An 18,727-nucleotide genomic window follows, 5' to 3' on the forward strand; every position below is an offset into this window, starting at 1 on the left:
AATGTGCTACAGATTAAGCATTACACAAAACATGAATAGACCATAAAATGAAGACACAGTGCAGCTAGGGATGTCAAGATTATACGGTGAATGGATAATCATGATTATTAAGGTCACATTAGAACTAAAGATAATCATTGTGAGAATCGTAGGCAGCAAAAAGTCAAACTCTGAAAACATCAAACCACAAAAGTAAAGTACCTTTTCATCTGAATGTATATTTTTTTATTTTCATTCAAGTTGCTAAAGCTAGACATCCGTGACTAATCGTAAAATCATAATGTTTCTTCTCACAATAATCATAAAACATACACAAAAATGGTAGATTCTGAAATCCTTAAATACAGCCAAGCGTCATTAACAACAAAAGCATGTAAATAAAAGCGTGTATGTTTGTGCAAGACTGTAGAGTTGCACTAGCAGCCCAAAAAGACATAGATGAGCTGTACTAATCTGTTTAAAAACCTAACCCGGGACAGAGGCTGCAAATAAGCCTGTGGATAGGAGCCTTATGTACATGAGATCAGTAAATGGTTTGGTGGCATTGTGTGACTGTAATTGTCTCTGTCTAAAAAAAAAAGATTTACTCACGATATTCATCTAAGAAATATAAACTTTCTAGAATGTTCGGTTCCCTGTGCGGAAAAAAAAAGGGCAGCAGTCATGTAATGAGCATGGCAGGACAGCTGAAGAAAAGCCAAAGAGCAAAACAGATTCCCTCAGTTCGCCTCAAGGTTTTTACCCTCAGAAACATCGGTTCACATCAACAATCGAGATTCTACAATAAATGTCCTCTACTCTTTCTAATAACTCAACCAGCATTGTCCTTGAACCCCCCCCCCCCCCCAACACTTACAATTAGCCTTCAGAAAACTGTGTTAAGGCAAAGGCACGTATCCAATTGTCACAACTGCGCCCTTTGGCTGGGTTTGGGAGAGACAGACGAGCACAACAGAGCAGCCAGGGACACGGCTACCATTGATTAGCTTTGTTGTTTTTCTCCCTTTACATTTTGACCATTGGTACGCTATTCAAACAAAATGGGTCAGGAACATAGACTAACTACAACATTAGTTCTGTAAACATTCTGCTGAACGTGTTGCTATAGATGGCAATAAAACATCTGATAGCTGGGAATGGCCATTTCACCTCTATTCCACATTCAAAACAATCTTAGCTTTCAGCCTCGACACGCTTCGACCCTGAGGTCTACAATTGATTACAAACTGCATGTACTCCGCCCTGTGCCAGTCAATGCAAACAATTCACCAACGTGAGGGAGAAAACAAGTCAATGTGCCAATATCATCTCGCAGGAGTTCGTAAAATAAAATAAAACAATCTGACATTCAAAATTCCCAGAACTCCACATGTTTATGCGGATGAACTTCCGTCAGTCAAATCAACGAATGAAGTCTATAAAAAGCATGTTGTTGTCATGTGTACGAGGGAAAGAACACATAATCAAATAATTTGTGTCTACGACACACAAACCCATGGAGCACTTTAAAAATATGTACGTCTGCTGTTCACTGCATGAATAAATCAACGCAGAGTTAAAAATATGTACCCTTTCACTAAAGTGCATTTTGTCTGTTCCATACCATTAATAAACAATAGATTTGCATTTACATTACATAACAGCCTCATGAGAGAGCTGTATTCTCAAACGTGACAACATTCAATGGGCCTCTAAAAATTAATGGGTGATGAGTGCAGTTAAAATGACTCTTACTTCCCTGTCTGGGGTGAGGAAAGTCTGAAGGTGACGATGTTCCGGTGACATCATTTCCGGTGAGTGTGTCGCGTTTTCAGAGCTGTTCGTTCTTAGAGCCTTTTACCGATTAATCCACGAATTCTACACACTATTTACGCATCATATTCACGAAAGTGAACGTTTGATTTCTCCGCAAACAATCCGGAGCCTCAAACCGCTCGCTTTTCAGTATTTCGTGGATTAAAAAGCCCTCCTCACTCTCTAGCTCCAGCCTGAACTAGCCTAGCGTAGCCTAGCCGCTAGCGTCATGGCTGGATCTACCTTTACCTGTTTGAGCTGTCATATGTCGAGTCAGAACCCTGGCTCCTTCTCTGATGATAGGTGCGTGAAGTGCAGTGTAGTGGTAGTTTTGGAGGCCAGGGTTACGGAGTTAGAAGCGCGGATCCGCTGTTTAGAGGAGCTAAAGTCCAGTTATAGTTTGGTTTTAGCGCGAGGGCTACCGCACCGCGCTGCAGGGCGTAGCATTAGCATTAGCAGTAGCAGTAAGGCCGAGCTCAGCCCCTCAGCGTCTCCCGTGCAGCCGGGACTAGACCAGGAACAGAATAGGGACCAATTTGTGACAGTTCGGAGGGGACAAGGCGCTAAACGCCGAACCTCAGAGCGCCGTGAGCTTCACGTCTATAATAGGTTTTCTCCCCTCAGCGATCACACACCCGCTGAACACACTAGAGAAACTCTTGTAATCGGGAGTTCTATTGTTAGAGACGTGAAGCTGCCAGCTGCTAGCGTTAGGTGTTACCCGGGGGCCAGAATGGGTGACATCGAAGGAAACCTTAGGATCTTAAAGCAGAGTAGGACCCGTTTCCGGCGAGTCGTGATTCACGCAGGCGGTAACGACGCCCGGCGGAGACAATCAGAGGTGCTCAAAGTTCAAGTAGCCGCGGTGTGTGACCTAGCGAAGTCGATGTCAGACACTGTAATATTTTCTGGTCCCCTGCCCAATCGGATCAATGCTGAATTGTACAGCCGTCTCTCAGCATTCAACAACTGGTTATCCAGATGGTGCCCTCAAAACAACGTTGTCTTTATTGATAACTGGAGTGCGTTTTGGGGAAAGCCCGGGTTCATACGCAGGGATGGCATCCATCCGACTTCGGAGGGTACATCCCTATTAGTTCGGAATTTGACCGATAGTCTTAGTCGTGTTAAGTGACCATCTAGGGATGAGCCCTGGGCGCAGAGCAGCAGTTTAAGACGCTCCTCTGTCGCTGAACTCTCGCCCGTTCTGTTACATGTGACGTGTTCAGATTCAAGACAGATAGAGACTGTGTGTGTCCCTCGTGTTCCTCATACAAATAATGCCAAAAAGTCACATCTCAGAAAAAATATTTCAGGCGTCAGACCAAAAAACTTAAGGAAAATAACAATCACAAATGACACAAATATAAAAATTAATAAACACGTAAAATGTGGACTGCTAAACATTAGAGCAATTTCCTCCAAATCGCTCTTAGTTAATGAATTAATTAGTGACTATAACATAGATCTTCTAGCTCTAACTGAAACGTGGCTTCAACAAGACGACTACGTCAGACTAAATGAGTCCACCCCACCCATCCATGTTAACTTTCAGACTGCCAGGAGCACAGGCCGAGGTGGTGGTGTGGCAGTGATCTCACACTCAAGCCTACTCATGAGCCCTAAAACTAACAATGCATTTCACTCATTTGAAAGCCTTATGCTGTCAATCACATGTCCAAATATGAAAAACCAAAAAGGAGTTTTGTTCATAGTTATCTACCGACCTCCTGGTCCCTACTCAGAGTTTTTAACAGAGTTTTCTGACTTTATATCAAACTTAGTGTTAGCCTGGGATAAAATAGTTATAGCTGGAGCCTTTAATATCCACGTGAACATGAGTGATGACGCTCTCAGTAATGCCTTCAGCGCCTTGTTAGACAGCATTGGTTTCACTCAGAATGTAAATAAGCCGACTCACACTCACAAGAACACTCTGGATCTTGTCCTAACGTATGGAACAGAGATTAGTGACCTCATTGTCCTCCCTCAAACCCCTATATTGTCAGATCATTTCCTAATTACCTTTCAGTTTATTCTTAAAGATCATCCAGTCCCACAAAATAAAGTTATAATGAAAAGGACAATATCTGAAAAATCTATCTCAAAATTCAAAGAAATAATGGAGCCAATACTCAGTGACATGTCATGTGATCCTGCTGAGAATAGTTTTAGTCCCAGTTTAAGTGATCAATGTGTCGACTGGACCATGAATTCTCTGAAGTCTGCTCTTGACGTTGTCGCGCCGTTAAAACAGAAGGTCATTAGGCCAAAGCGCGCCTCCCCATGGTACAACCAAGAACTGCGTTCACATAAACAAAGAGTTAGAAAGTTAGAGGGATTATTTCGTCGCTCTCACACCGAAGAATCCCTAAAAGCATGGAAAAGTTGCCTGCTGTCCTATAAGCAGGCTCTGTGTAAGGCCCAAACCAGATATTATTCAAATCTAATAGAAGTCAACAAAAGTAACACTAAATTCCTTTTCCGCACTGTAGCTAGGCTAACAAACTGTCACAGTGCAGTAGAGCCCTCAATCCCAGCTACACTTAGCTCTGATGATTTCCTCCTATTTTTTAACAATAAAATAAAAACAATCAGAGATAAATTAGATGAAATTACCCCCGCTATTAGCCCTGAACTAGCCCAAGCTGTAAATCTAACGTCCCATATAAATCCAAATGTAAACTTAGAAAGGTTCACAGCTGTTGATCAAGCAGAGATAACTTCAGCCATCATGTCCTCTAAAAGCTCAACTTGTGTCCTAGACCCCATTCCAAGCAGACTCCTCAAATACATTCTCCCCCTAATTATAGACCCTATTCTTAATATAATAAATACTTCACTCGAAAGTGGCTATGTTCCACAGTCCTTCAAACATGCAGTCATTAAACCTCTTCTGAAAAAGCCTAATCTAGATCCCGACCTATTGGTAAACTACAGACCTATTTCAAATCTTCCCTTCGTCTCTAAAATCCTTGAAAAAGTTGTAGTAAAACAGCTTTGTCGCCACCTGCAGGATAATAACTTATTTGAAGTTTTTCAGTCAGGGTTCAGAGCCCACCACAGCACTGAAACTGCACTAGTTAAAGTCACAAATGATTTGTTATTAGCCGCTGACGATGGACTGGTCTCAATCCTGGTTCTGTTGGACCTCAGCGCAGCGTTTGACACCATTGACCACAACATTCTACTGCAGAGGTTAGAATGTGATGTAGGTGTCGGCGGAACAGCCCTCAGCTGGTTTAAATCCTATCTATCTGATAGGTACCAATTTGTTAATGTAAACAAGAGCTCCTCACCATGCTCTAAAGTAATTTACGGTGTGCCACAGGGTTCGGTACTCGGTCCAATTCTGTTTACTCTTTATATGCTGCCGTTAGGCAACATTATCAGAAAGCATGGCATTAACTTCCACTGCTATGCAGACGACACTCAGCTGTATTTATCAATGAAACCTGATCAGAGCGATCAAGTAGACAGACTTAGTACCTGTGTGAAGGAGATAAAAACCTGGATGACACTAAACTACCTGCTTCTTAACCCTGAAAAAACCGAGGTCATTGTGCTTGGCCCTAAGCATCTACGAGATGCTCTATCTGAGCAGATAGTCACACTGGACAATGTCAGTGTAGCCTCCAGTTCTACTGTAAGAAATCTTGGAGTCTTATTTGACCAGGAGCTCTCATTTAAAGCTCATATAAATCAAGCTTGTAAAACAGCCTATTTCCATTTGCGCAACATAGCCAAAATCAGAAGAATCCTGCCTAAAAGTGATGCCGAAAAACTTATCCATGCATTTGTAACGACTAGATTAGACTACTGTAACTCCCTGCTTGCAGCGTGTCCTAAAAGCTCCATAAAAAGCTTTCAACTGGTTCAAAATGCAGCAGCAAGATTACTAACAGGAACAAAAAGAAGAGAGCACATTACGCCGGTGCTGAAGTCTCTTCACTGGCTCCCCGTCGAGTCTAGAATCAAATTCTAAATTCTACTCTTGACCTACAAAGCCATAAATGACATGGCCTCATCCTACCTCAAAGATGCTATAGAACCATATCATCCAAACAGAGCTCTTCGCTCTCAGAATGCCGGCCTTCTGGTGGTGCCAAGAGTCTCTAAAAGTACTGTAGGAGGTAGAGCGTTTAGCTACCAAGCTCCTGTGTTATGGAATCAGCTCCCGACCCATGTTAAATATGCTGACACAGTCTCTTCATTTAAGTCCAGGCTTAAAACGTTCCTCTTCGAAATCGCTTATGGTCAGACTAGTTAGGAACAGAAACATAAACCCACAGCTTTAGCTACGCTGCCCTAGGAGTAACTATGCTGTGGGAAGTATGACAGCTTGAGCACTATCCTCTTCTTCTGACTACTTATGCTATCAAACAATATTTATTTTTTAATTCCACTTGCAAACTGTTCACCGCCTTCTTTTTCTTTCTCTCACTCCTGAGGACCTGTGGACCCAGATGCCCCTCCCCTGGTGAAGTGGTCCCTGCCCTGTGTGGACGGTCCCTCATCTGCCTGAGGAGCGGGTCCAGCTCGCCCCCGACGGTCCCTCATCTGCCTGAGGAGTGGGTCCAGCTCGCCTCCGACGGTCCCTCATCTGCCTGAAGAGTGGGTCCAGTTCGCCTCAGACGGTCCCTCATCTGCCTGAAGAGTGGGTCCAGTTCGCCTCAGACGGTCCCTCATCTGCCTGAAGAGTGGGTCCAGTTCGCCTCAGTCGGTCCCTCATCTGCCTGAAGAGTGGGTCCAGTTCGCCTCAGTCGGTCCCTCATCTGCCTGAAGAGTGGGTCCAGCTCCAGTCTCCCTCGTGTCCGTCTGTCCGTCTGTGAGAGTCGGATCTCTCCTTCACTGGAACTCCTCCAGGTTTCTACGCTTTTTTCCCAAAGAGGTTTTTTTTGTAGTTTTTCCTGGCCGAGAAGGAGAGTCTAAGGACAGAGGACCCTGGGACATCGTCCCTCGCCACCACAGACATTGTTTGACTCCCTCGCCACCACAGACATTGTTGATTCATTTCTCCCTGTGGCCCTCAGAGGCAACTGTTGTTGTGATTTTGGGCCTTACAAAAATAAATTGATTTGATTTGAAAGTCCTGCTTAGACAGCGGCCCAGCCCCGCAATGGGTAGGAAATTACTCTTGTTGATCATTCGAGGCTGAGTCACTCACTAATATAAATAATTCAACATTTGTGTTTTTTTCTTTGGGGTATTTCTTAATGACAATGCAATGTATGAGGCCAATCTGAAGTCTGCCATGTAGTGGGAATATGAAAACTCCTGTTTTGTTTCACAAATTAAAAGTTAGATCAGTTAAAAGTGTGACAAGTAGAGGGACATGTGAGTATAATGGAGGCCGTGGACAGCGCAGATGCCTGTATGTAATCAGTCAGCTGCTTGTTGATGGAGGATTCTGCATGGCAACTCCCGCAGGAGCTCTGTGAGCAGGACAGCCATCACTCAGTGGCTAATGATGACGAACCTGTTTGATTTGATGTGCCACATTTAGCTAACAGTGAGATTAGTGCTCGACTCTTGCGCTCTAAATTGTCCACACCACTTGTCCCAGTCTGTGCCCTCCTTCACCCGCCGCGGCTCCAGGCTATGGCTATATTCTAACCGGGCTTCCTTGACCCAAGCGGGTAATGCATTATGCCCCGGATCAATTGATAGATTGGCCCTGTCGGAGCTGCCGTAACTAAATCAGCTGCTCCTGATGATTCAGCACCGAGCGGGGAGCCGGACCTGCTGTCACCAATCACAGATCACCAGCCACTCAGACAGGTATGGACATTCCCCTGTCACTTGAACCTAATTTATTGCCAGCAACCACATTGATTAACCTTGTGCTGTGGTTTAAGCTTCCTATAAAATTTGTGTGTTGGGAGTCGGGAACTGTTTGACTGGGAGAAGACAGGGAAGGCACAAAAATAAACTGCATGTTTAGATAACTTGTGTAAACTTTGTACTATATGAAGAAAAAGGCAGCGAAACCATCAGAGGCCCTTGGGAAAGTTTATGTGAATTCAAGGCAAAAAGATTGTATCCAAATGTAATTCTAGTAACCAGACATAAGACTTTTTTGGCCCGAAGGCTTTATTAGACAGGAAAGGTGAGCGTGAAATGGGGGATCAGAGAGAAGGGAGGACATGCAGTACATTGTCGGAGTCGGGATTTAAACTCACAATACTGCGGCCGGCTGCACCTGGAGCTGGCATACGTGTGCTGATGCCTTAACCACTCGACCGCCGGGCAGCACCACAGACTAAGGTAACTCCAACAAATTCAAAACCTACCAACCTTTCAAAACATACACAAACAAAATGTAAGAGTAATATGCCACTAAAATCAGTTGTTTAGTTCCTATTGTATTGGCTATAAGAGCAGCCTGGGTTGAACCCATCTTCAACAGGCTCCGCGCTACTTGTGGATTTAGTCAGGGAGGAACTGAGGTGTGAAGAGGGAGCATTTTGTTCTTTGCATCTGAATGATTCACTCTCTGTTCTGTCTGGGATAGCTAGGGGCTGTCAACAATCTCCCAGCTGTAGCTTCCAAAACACAACTCACAGACCCAATGAACCAGTGCTGAATTACTTAACAGACTGATGTGTAATAATACTCCTGCCATTTTCATTTTGTATTTACTTAACTAAAAACTAAACTAATTATAGTTACCTTATCTATTATTAGCGAAGAAAAATACAGTATTTGAGTAAAAGCCAAATTTTTTTGAAGAAATTTATTTGATAAAATTCAAGACCAAGAACAGACATTTCATCTTGAAATGCAATTTAAAATAATAACAGATTAAAGAACATGGTGAATAGGTGTACGTATGCTAACGCTAACACCTTCAGCTACATGACGCACAGACAACGAACTGTGGTAAGTGTCTGGTATGTTCACATAACATATTAACAGTTATTCAGATAACTATAGCATAAAGAACATGCTAACAAGTTTACCAAAGCATCAGTATTACCCCAAATCACTAAATCCACTGAATTCTTCTTCCTCTGTGTCACTTCTAAACAACTCCACAAACTCCAGAGGTAGAGGAAGTGCCAATTCTTCTTCTGCGTCGCTTAGAGCCTAGAGCGCCCTCTTGCGGTTTCCAGTGCGAAAATAACTAATAATATCACATGTAAGTCGCTATGGAGCATAAGTCGCACCCTGGCCAAAAGCCAAAACTATGAAAAAAACATAGTCCGGAAAATGATAAGTAATATTTTAGTTTTGTTGTCATGAACTTGTACCCGTATTAACTGAACCACAATCCATTATCCAGTTTTGAGGCAAAACATGCATCAGGTCAATGACGGTTGACCTGATGCATGTTTTGCATGGTGCATGGTGTTTCCAGCAGAAAGCTTTGGATGTAAAAATGGATCTCAGGGAGCATAGATCATTGCAGTTGCCCATCTCTAGACTAGCACAGTAACATTAGCATTACATAAATAACCTCCAAGTGTGAGCAGACGACTCTCTCAAAACAGCAACTACATCCATGCACTTTACTTGAGTGACAGTAGATTCTGGAGCTCACTTTTATTTTCTAAAATATTTGTATTGAAATCGCCTAATTGATTGGATCTCAAACTTGAATAATGATTCATAATGACTTAAAATGATTGAAAGACCGGTAGTGTAATATAAGAAATATAACAGGCCTCATTTATCAAGCGTTTGCTCTCATGTAAAACAGCTAACTGTGTAAAAGTGGAGCAAAAACCTGATGCAATTGACAATCTGTGTCTTACGCAGAAGCTAAAAAGACGCAGTGCGGGTTTTGCGCACTGCACAACTAAAACTGTGATAATATAGCCTAGTATGTTAGAGAGACACTCGGCACAGGATAGCTGCTACATTTTGTGCACAAATAGGGCATTTGTTTGTGATTTTAAATGGTTTAAAAGGACCCAATTACAAAGATAAAAAATAGTGCATCAGGGTTCAGATTAAGGATTTTCACTTGTATAGCGGTGCTGCTAAACAATCCGTTATTTTTTTCAAATTTGTATAGCAATTTGATAATTGCGTAGCAAAACACGAGTGACTAACAATCAATATTTTCCATTGATATAACACGATTATTTATTGAAAATGTATTTGTAAACGTTATATTTAAAAAAAATCCTAACAAATGAACTTTTAAACACTTTTAAAACTTTATTTTAAACAGAAAACTTGCAAATAAAATTAGTTGTTGAACAAATTAATAACACCAAGTCAGATGGCCTTATTTACAACTTTCTTCCATATCATCATCAATCAGATGACTATTTACAGGAGTCTCATTTACATATCAATTGTCTTTACACTCACAAAAAATATGTATTAAGCTTCTGATGGAAAAATAAAGGTTGCTGTGGCGTCCATCATTGTGTATTTTATGTGTTATTCAAATTGGACCGCTCTATTTGACGTTCCATTCCAGCTATAAAATGTTTCCATTTTTCATTTTGCTATTTGAAGACGGTCCCTAAGAACTTCGTCTCGGCTCCGGCTGCACATTCGGAGCCGTGTGATTCGCTACGCCAAAAATACGCATCTGATTGTTAAAAACGAGGTTGTGTCACTTGGCAGTGTAAATATGAGTATTTTGGCATGTGAATGATCTGCAAAGACTTTTGCGTTTAGGAGCTATTGACCTCGGAAGTCTGAATCTGACGCTAACTTTACCGCACGTGGCTCCTCCCACTTTCAGACTCGCAATCTGAGGCAGCAGCGGGACTCGTGATGTCAACACAGCGTCCTACATGTGTCATGCCGTTATTGACGATCGATTGACGAGTGATCAGTACTTTTTAGGCGCTTTAGTTATACAATTGAACACACATTTTTTTATCGCAAAAGCTGCGATACAAAAACACTTTTTTTCTGACAAACGCATCGCATTTGAGAGAAATTGCGTCACATTTTGCGATGCGATATCGCTTATTCTGAACCCCAGGGCCGGCCCAGCCTATAAGCGAACTAAGCAGCCGCGTAGGGCCCCGAGGCGTTAGTAGGGCCCCCAATCTGGCAACCCGCCTTATGAGAAGTGCAAGCGCAGCGTGCGCCACTAGTGTAGTAGCGCTGCTGGCGCGGCAGCGCACACAGCGGTAACATATAACGCACAAACCGCGTTTATTTGTAATGACAATCTGGCAACCAAGACACTAAACCTGCGCTGATTGGTCAACTTCATTGTGCGCGAGGAGCTCGAGAGCAAAACATAAACACAACACAACGTGGTCCCTGCGTGGTCCTCATGTCCAGAGGAATACATCCCCCCGATGCCGAAAAACGAAAGAAGAAACTTCTTGACGATGTAAAGAAACTGCAAACTCAACAACACTCTCCAGGTAGTGAACTTCTCTTACAAAGAGACGGTTAATGCTGCTGTTTGAAACAACACGATTCTGTCACGTTAGTTCGCTCAGGCTGGAGGCGACGAGAGCTCTGCCCCGCGCACAATATGTGTCTGAATGAAAGATAATAAGCTTAACATTTACACCAGCCCGGTGGTGTTAGCTGCAGGTGAGGCCGGTGAGAGGCGTCTATGCCCCGGTCACTAAGAGGCGGGGATCCGGTCCGGACGAGCGCCGTCTCGTCCAGAACCTCTGACGTGAGACTTTGGAGTGAACAGTGTGCGGCCCTGTCCCGGGCCCCTGTCCCGGGCCCCTGTGCAGCCTCAGTTAGAGATGAGCGGTTTGAGTTTGCGTCCCTCTCTCTCATCACCATGTGTGAGATCAATCGTGACTCGTGATGTCTGTTTTACTTTGACTTCTTAAAGTGCAATGAGAGGAATGTAAAGGTCCAGTGTGTGGTGTTCTGATCAGAACAAACATTTCTATTGTAATTAACTTTTAATAGAGCAATAAAACATTTCAATTTATTTAAAAAGCATCATTAGACTATTTGTTATAAATTATAATAAATTGATAGTGAAAAATAACCAGACATATTATAATTACGTCTGTTATAGAATAATACTATATATTTTTATATAAAAGTTGCAAAGTTGCAGAAACGCAGTCTCTTCACTATAGCTAGGTTTGGACCTTCACTTCTCCTTCTGTTCATTCTCTGGGAATAAATGTTTGCACTGTTTTATCAGTGTTAATTGTTAATCAAGCAATGCTTATGCTATTTTTTTTATTTAATATAACTTCTTTTGTCACTTTGGCAAGAAGGAACAGTTGGGAGCTGTAAAAGATAAATTAGTAAGGATAACTATTACTTTTACATTTTCAGTTAAAATGAATCAATTTGACCATAATTATTTTTCATAGCCAATATTGTATTGAGTAATTAAGTACACTAATGTATTATATATTATATAATGGCTTTAGTCATTTTCTCCTGGCACAGTTTCATCACATCATCATTTTATAGCATTACAACCTCAACATTTTACTCTTACTTTAGCCGGCTGGACCACATTAAAATGCAGCAGAAGACCCAAAAAAGGTCTGAAAATCTCTGGGGGAGGGCCCCCAGACCCCCCTGTTCATTAATTTAAACTAATGTGCTAATGTGGCTGTCGACCCTTAACGCCCAAAAACATATCTGGGACGTGTGTTATTTGTACAGGGAGTAGAGGTGATGTCAGCGGGATACCAAGTTGCATTGTGGGATTTAAGTTATCAATATTTGAGCTTGTGAGGTGTTGAGAATAAACTAACTGTCAAACGGATGCCCTGGAGTTTTGGTGCGCTTTGTTTGCGTTGAAGAAAGTTCCCATATGTGAATTGTTTACTGACAATGGCAATAAAACTGATTCTGATGACGTGGTGAGGGGCCCCCAAAAATGTTTTCGCTTAGGGCCCCCTGAAGGCTTGGGCCGGCCCTGCTGAACCCTGTGCATTGATTTTAAAGCAGCTGTAATAAAATATCTTTACCAGCAACACGACGCCCCGACTCCCACAGACAAGTAGGCCTATTCCACTGTGGCCGGGGAGCCAAATGCGGCCCAATTTTTGTTGGCCCGCTGGCTTCCTGCTAAGTTGCAAACAAAAAGTAATACTTCAACTATTTGTCTACATGGCTTATTTCACAGGCGTAGGAAAACATGTATGCACGCTTTAGCATGCACTCGTATAATATGCACGCTTTCCAGTAGTATATGTATGTGTGTGAGTGTATCTGAGTGTCCTCTCAGTTATGGTGTTAAATTGATACATATTGAATCCAAAGAGCAGAAAAACAAGTAAAGCTAAAAGTAAAACGAAAAGTCTCGCCCTGTGTATCTCTGCTGAAAGAGCTTTTTTGCTTATTTATTTTGGTCGGATGCATGTTAATGGAAATACTGTACATACATACTGTAAACACAGCAGATTCCATTCACTTTCATTCATACACCAGCATACTATTGTACATGTTTTGAGTGGTAGAGGAAACCGGAGCACCCGGAGGAAAACTACGCAGACACAGGGAGAACATATAAACTCCACACAGAAAGGCCCTGCGCTGCCCGGGAGTCGAACCTAGGATCTTCTTGCTGTGACGCAGGAGCACAAACCGTTTTGCTACTATACTGCCCTGAAGCTTTAAGATGTGCGGTGCAAAACATAATCAAACCCCAGGGATAAACGGGAAGGCTTATTAAATGGGGATCTAAAGGTGCACAAGAGTGAGCACTGTGTGGAGATTAAAATTGGTGTTTTATCTGTTAATAACCAAACAACTGCGTGAAGAGAGACTGGACTGTTATGGGCAGCAGGTAGTCGTCCCTGCACCGCAATAATACATGAGTAGACGCCATTTTCAATTAGCACTTACACAAATCTCATAAGGCTCCCACGATAGAGATGCATTTACTTTTAACAACAACGATCTTAGCATAAGCATCAGGTCTCCAAGTGAACAGCTGTATCTACATTGTTTGTCAGTTATGAAATTATATCATCACCGATTTTAAGCTCACTGCTCCTTTTAAACTACATCCTGTAAAATAGCCACGTTTGAGTGTTTGTTTTGAATGCAGACGTCAAGCAGAGCACTTACATTGTTCATGTATTCACTCAGCAGGTCTTGGAGGGCCTGCCGGACGGCGTTACACTCGGCCACGATGCGTTCTCGGCGGTCGTCGCGAGTGCAGGAGGAGTCCGCCATCAATGCTGCTCCACTGATGATGCTCTCCAGGCGCTCCTCCAGGGATGGGCGGAAACGTGCCTCGCTGAATGTCAGAGGGTCCAGAATGATCTTGTTCTGGAAGGCAAAAAGACAAGCAAAAGGTCAGAACAATACTATGGGATCAATTAGACTCAACAGCGACCAGGGAAGAATTTGGAGAACCAGACACTGGAGAGACCGTGAAAGATCACGTGGCAAATAATAATCAAAGCATGTAATCTGCACATTATAGCATTATGTTAAAGGTCATTTGGATTGATTATTGCTCATCAAGTTTAATGGAAATGTTTTGCTAAAATATGAGTGACAGACTCTCTGACTCTGACGGCAGGTGAATATGGACCAGTGGATTCACTCTGTCACTGCATTAAACAGATCAGTGTGTGGATGCAAAACCACTTTCTCCAGTTTAACTCAGACAAGACAGACAGTCTCTCCATGGCCTAGCACCAAAGTACATCTCGGACATGTTAGTGGCATATGAACCATCTCGGACTCTGAGGACCTCGGGGACCGGCCTCCTGCTGGTGCCCAGAGTCAGGACTAAACATGGACCGGCCTCCTGCTGGTGCCAGAGTCAGGACTAAACATGGACCGGCCTCCTGCTGGTGCCCAGAGTCAGGACTAAACATGGACCGGCCTCCTGCTGGTGCCAGAGTCAGGACTAAACATGGACCGGCCTCCTGCTGGTGCCCAGAGTCAGGACTAAACATGGACCGGCCTCCTGCTGGTGCCAGAGTCAGGACTAAACATGGACCGGCCTCCTGCTGGTGCCAGAGTCAGGACTAAACATGGACCGGCAGAGTATCTACCAGAATAGTTGTAAAGTGCACATTTAAATGCTTCTAGTCAAACAGATAAACCCAAAGACAAAACCAATTGTGAGCCAGGAAGGTCAAATTCTATCTGATAATTCAACAAACTACTTTAGGAAGATTCTGATGCTCACCTTTATGTGTATAGTCTATATCCGTGCACATTTTATGAAAAGAAATTACATATTTGCCTCGGCTAAATAACCTTCCACCCACTGACCCACGACTGCAATTAATGCCATTTTAAATATTCTAAGTAGACAGAAGTAAATACATTTAACTTCCATCCCAAGTTGTCAATACCGCTTAAAAAAATCTCAATTAGTGCTGAATAGAGTATTAAGGAATTTCTGGCTCACTGAACAAAGCATCCATTTCTTTGTGTGTGGGATTGACAAAACCGAAAACACAACTGCGCAGCTCATTTACGTAACTGCTAATGTTAATTGCAAACTAATGCTAATTTGCTGCTCATTTATTCACTGTTGTTATCGACACACACTTCCTCCACATGCAGCCCTGACCACACCACCACAATCTCACACTGTGATAACCACCGAGCAGAGCCTCACACACGCTCGATTTGACACTGAAGGCCAAAGGCTGGATATGGGAGGCAGTAACCACACTCGAATTCGAACAACTCTAAAGTTTTCCAACCCACTATAATGCTCTTTTCCTGGTGCGTTTCATGAATATGACCCTTGATTCTCCAATTCTTATTGAGAAGATGCAGCTTTTATTAGTACTATTGAATTGTAAAAGGTCATTTAAAGCAGCAGGTTGTGTGGTACGTTTTAGAAATGTTGGATGCTTTGAACAACCGCTCTTACAAATTACAGACCTGTGCATTTTATTTTATTTTTTTACAAAATGATAACCACTATTCAGAGTGTTCTTGAGTGCAGATGAAGTGATTTCACGTCAAAGCCAGACTGATCTTGGGGCAGTATGACAGACACTTAAAAGACACGACAGAAAAGGTACAAAGAATCTACTTGCCAATGTCATGTTTTTGTCTGCGGTCCTTAACAAATTAACCGTAGCATCTGCAGCACACTAAGGAAAGATGTGAAATGTATTAATAAGAATAAACTGCACAATACAAATGCAATACAGCTAGCAAAGGGTTAGCGTTAGAGCTTCTTGTTTTGCAGAGAGCTAAAATAAACAAAATACTTATAGAACAGGTGTAGGTACAATATCTACTCGGCCTGAAAAACCTACTCTGGTTCTATTCTGCGATCTGATTGGACGGGAAGCGCAGGTTTCAACCAGAGCCAATTTGACCTCCGAAAAAAAAAAAAAGTTATTTATAATAATTAAATATACTAATAAATTATTCCTAAACTAATAATAAGAAACAATAAAAACCTCTAAAGTTTTTTTCTAAGTATTTTTTAAACATCAAAACTGATCATATTTTTAGTTACGTCATTAACATGCAACGTTTTGCACATCCGAGTCGATATTGTAGGCTGAGAACATAATGTACCTGTACACAAGCAGTGGACAGCGAGTTGTGGGTGGATGGCACTGAAGAGATGCTAAAGTCTAGAAATGAGGTGAAGGCTTGCCTGGAGGGCACTCCTGTGTTTACAGGGGAGGTCTCGATGCTAACACCAAGGCCATTTTTGAGGTATAATAAATATAAAAACAAAGTATTTGAGCTGTCTTTCCTTTGGTAGTTTATTTCATATTTTACGTTTGATAAATAAAAGTTAGCATGAGCTGTGAGAGACAGACACATAAGGTAACTCGATCAGGGCACGTTTGGTACAAGTCAATAAACTAAAAGACTAAAAATGTTTACTGCCGAAATTCATAATAGATTACACCATAAAGCTGGATGATGCACACACTACTGCTCCGGATATTGGAAAAATGTGATTGTCTCCAGCCACAATTTGCATGCAACGCTATTAATATGTCAGCATCAGAAGTAGGAACATGGGAACACAATACATTTGAATGCATGAGGAATATCACTGTGGACGGATACAAGGAGAGGAACATGAAAGAAGCCAGAAGACATTCCCTGAAGAACCCACTCCACTGTTAAACCACACTCATGTCAGATTTCAATTATCAGTGGGATAGGGAAAAGGCAGAGTAGAGAAAGCAGGAAATGCTGGCTTGACAAGAGCTGGGAGGGTTTCAGCATAATTGGAAGGGGCCGGTTGGAAGAAGCCCACAAGTTCATCGGGACCCATAACATTAATAAATGTATTATTAAATCAAAAAGCTTTGATAAAGAAGGTGCAGAATATTGTGCAGTGTGCAAATGTCTTAATCGAATTCATGAAAATTAAATCATTATATTACATAACGTGCTATTTTCAGTCAACCCTGAAACCTATTGCAGTGCCTACGAAAAATGTGTAATTTGTTTTAACTTGGTAATATTTGTCCTTGGCTCAATATTAATCTTTTCGAAATAAACATTTATTTGTGAATGCCGGATGGGGATACTTCGGTGTTGATTTGTTTTGTGTACATATTGCTTAAAGCTCAACACTTGATTTTAGTGTACTCTGGCCACAGGCGGCGTGTGTTGGCTCCAAGGGTGAGGTTATTAATTTGACCCCACTTTGGGGCATTAACCATTGGGACTGGACATGTGTCGCATCAGCCAATGTCAAGTGAGCCTCAAGGCAACGAGCGGTATTTGACTTGTACTGTTTAGTCTGAGAGGGAAGTCTCAGGCATGACACTGTGTTGCCTCTGGTGGCCACGACTCAAGAGTTCAGGAGTAGTTTGCTTGTGACTGTTAATGTGTTTGACAAAGCTGTAGCTACACTGGCCCATGAGCAGCGTTAGTCACAGCCTCCACTCTCATTGATTAATCTAATGTTCCTGACTCAGGATTTAGCTCCAGCTCTCGTCCTGCAGCGGGGCCAACTAAGGGACTAGTGAAGCAAGGTATGGAAAATGAGCTATGAGAAGTCAAGAAGGATGAAGATGAGTTCTGAACTAAATAATGTGCACCTCAAAGGATGCACTAGTCAAAAACAATTCATTCGATTTCACTAATGACTCGACTCAGAGAAATCATGACTTCATAACAAATTCTGCACGTGCACATAAATTAGGTTATTTAAGTTCTTTCTATTACATTGAATCATTGACATTACTTAAGTATTTTGCATATAGAACACAAGGTAACTAAAGTGCTACAACTCAGATCACTAAGCCCTAATATTAGCATTAATTAAAACAATGAAATATCTTGAAAGACTCAAATGTACCATGCATTTCTCTGATTGGTTAATCCACCGGTCAATCACGTTTGGGGAGACAGGATATGGTCCAAACATCTTAGTAAAGTATTGTCAAAGCGTGTGGTTCTGGCTGGCCAGCAATGACATGTAACGTCCACTAGAGGCCTGTGTTTAAATCTGCACTTTAAATATACACATACGTTGTAATATATCAGTTATAGGTCATCTGCATTTATCTCTATGTAATCCCTGTCATCCATGTCATGAAGCACTCCACTTCAAAAGTTATAAGCCTTTATGTGATGCCATGAACATTCATTCACAGCTCACTTAATCTAATGCTAACTTAGCATACTAACAAATATGTTCAGCCCAACATGCAGACTTTTAGTTTAATGCCTGCTCTAGTTAAGTTATTAATTCAGCTGAACCTTTTGCTAATTAATATAAAACCATAATACATGTATTATTCTATAAATGTTTAAACATAACGATATTACTTGACCTCACTTGAATACATTCAAAATAATCATTTTCAACTGACATTGCTGATTAGTCACACACTCCCTGCCGAACCTACTTCTAGTTTCGCCTTCTAAGCTGCAGTCAGTTCCTCTGCCCCTCGTGCATTACATCCATCTTACCCTGGAGAGGGTTTAAATGGCAAGAACATACATTTTGAGAGGAAATGTGTGCGTCTACAAATTATGGAAATCCAGCAAACAGCCAAGAGCCTTAACTGGCCTCAGAGGGCCATGGAAAGGGGGCAGGGTCACAAAC

General features: G+C 42.1%; 1 protein-coding gene across 1 annotated transcript in view; it reads right to left on the reverse strand.

Annotated features, from left to right (window-relative positions):
- Positions 1 to 18,727, reverse strand: part of ctnna2 (catenin (cadherin-associated protein), alpha 2) — a 308,211-nt gene that overhangs the window by 237,220 nt on the left and 52,264 nt on the right. Inside the window, exon 7 of the mRNA XM_072463897.1 lies at positions 13,783 to 13,986. Coding sequence (XP_072319998.1) covers positions 13,783 to 13,986 — 204 coding nt within the window. The remainder of the gene's footprint in view (positions 1 to 13,782; positions 13,987 to 18,727) is intronic.

The sequence above is a fragment of the Eucyclogobius newberryi genome, unplaced genomic scaffold (genome assembly GCF_026437365.1).
Source record: "Eucyclogobius newberryi isolate DKJ021-1_F unplaced genomic scaffold, fEucNew1.0.hap1 SCAF_4, whole genome shotgun sequence".
Taxonomy (NCBI): Eukaryota; Metazoa; Chordata; class Actinopteri; order Gobiiformes; family Gobiidae; genus Eucyclogobius; species Eucyclogobius newberryi.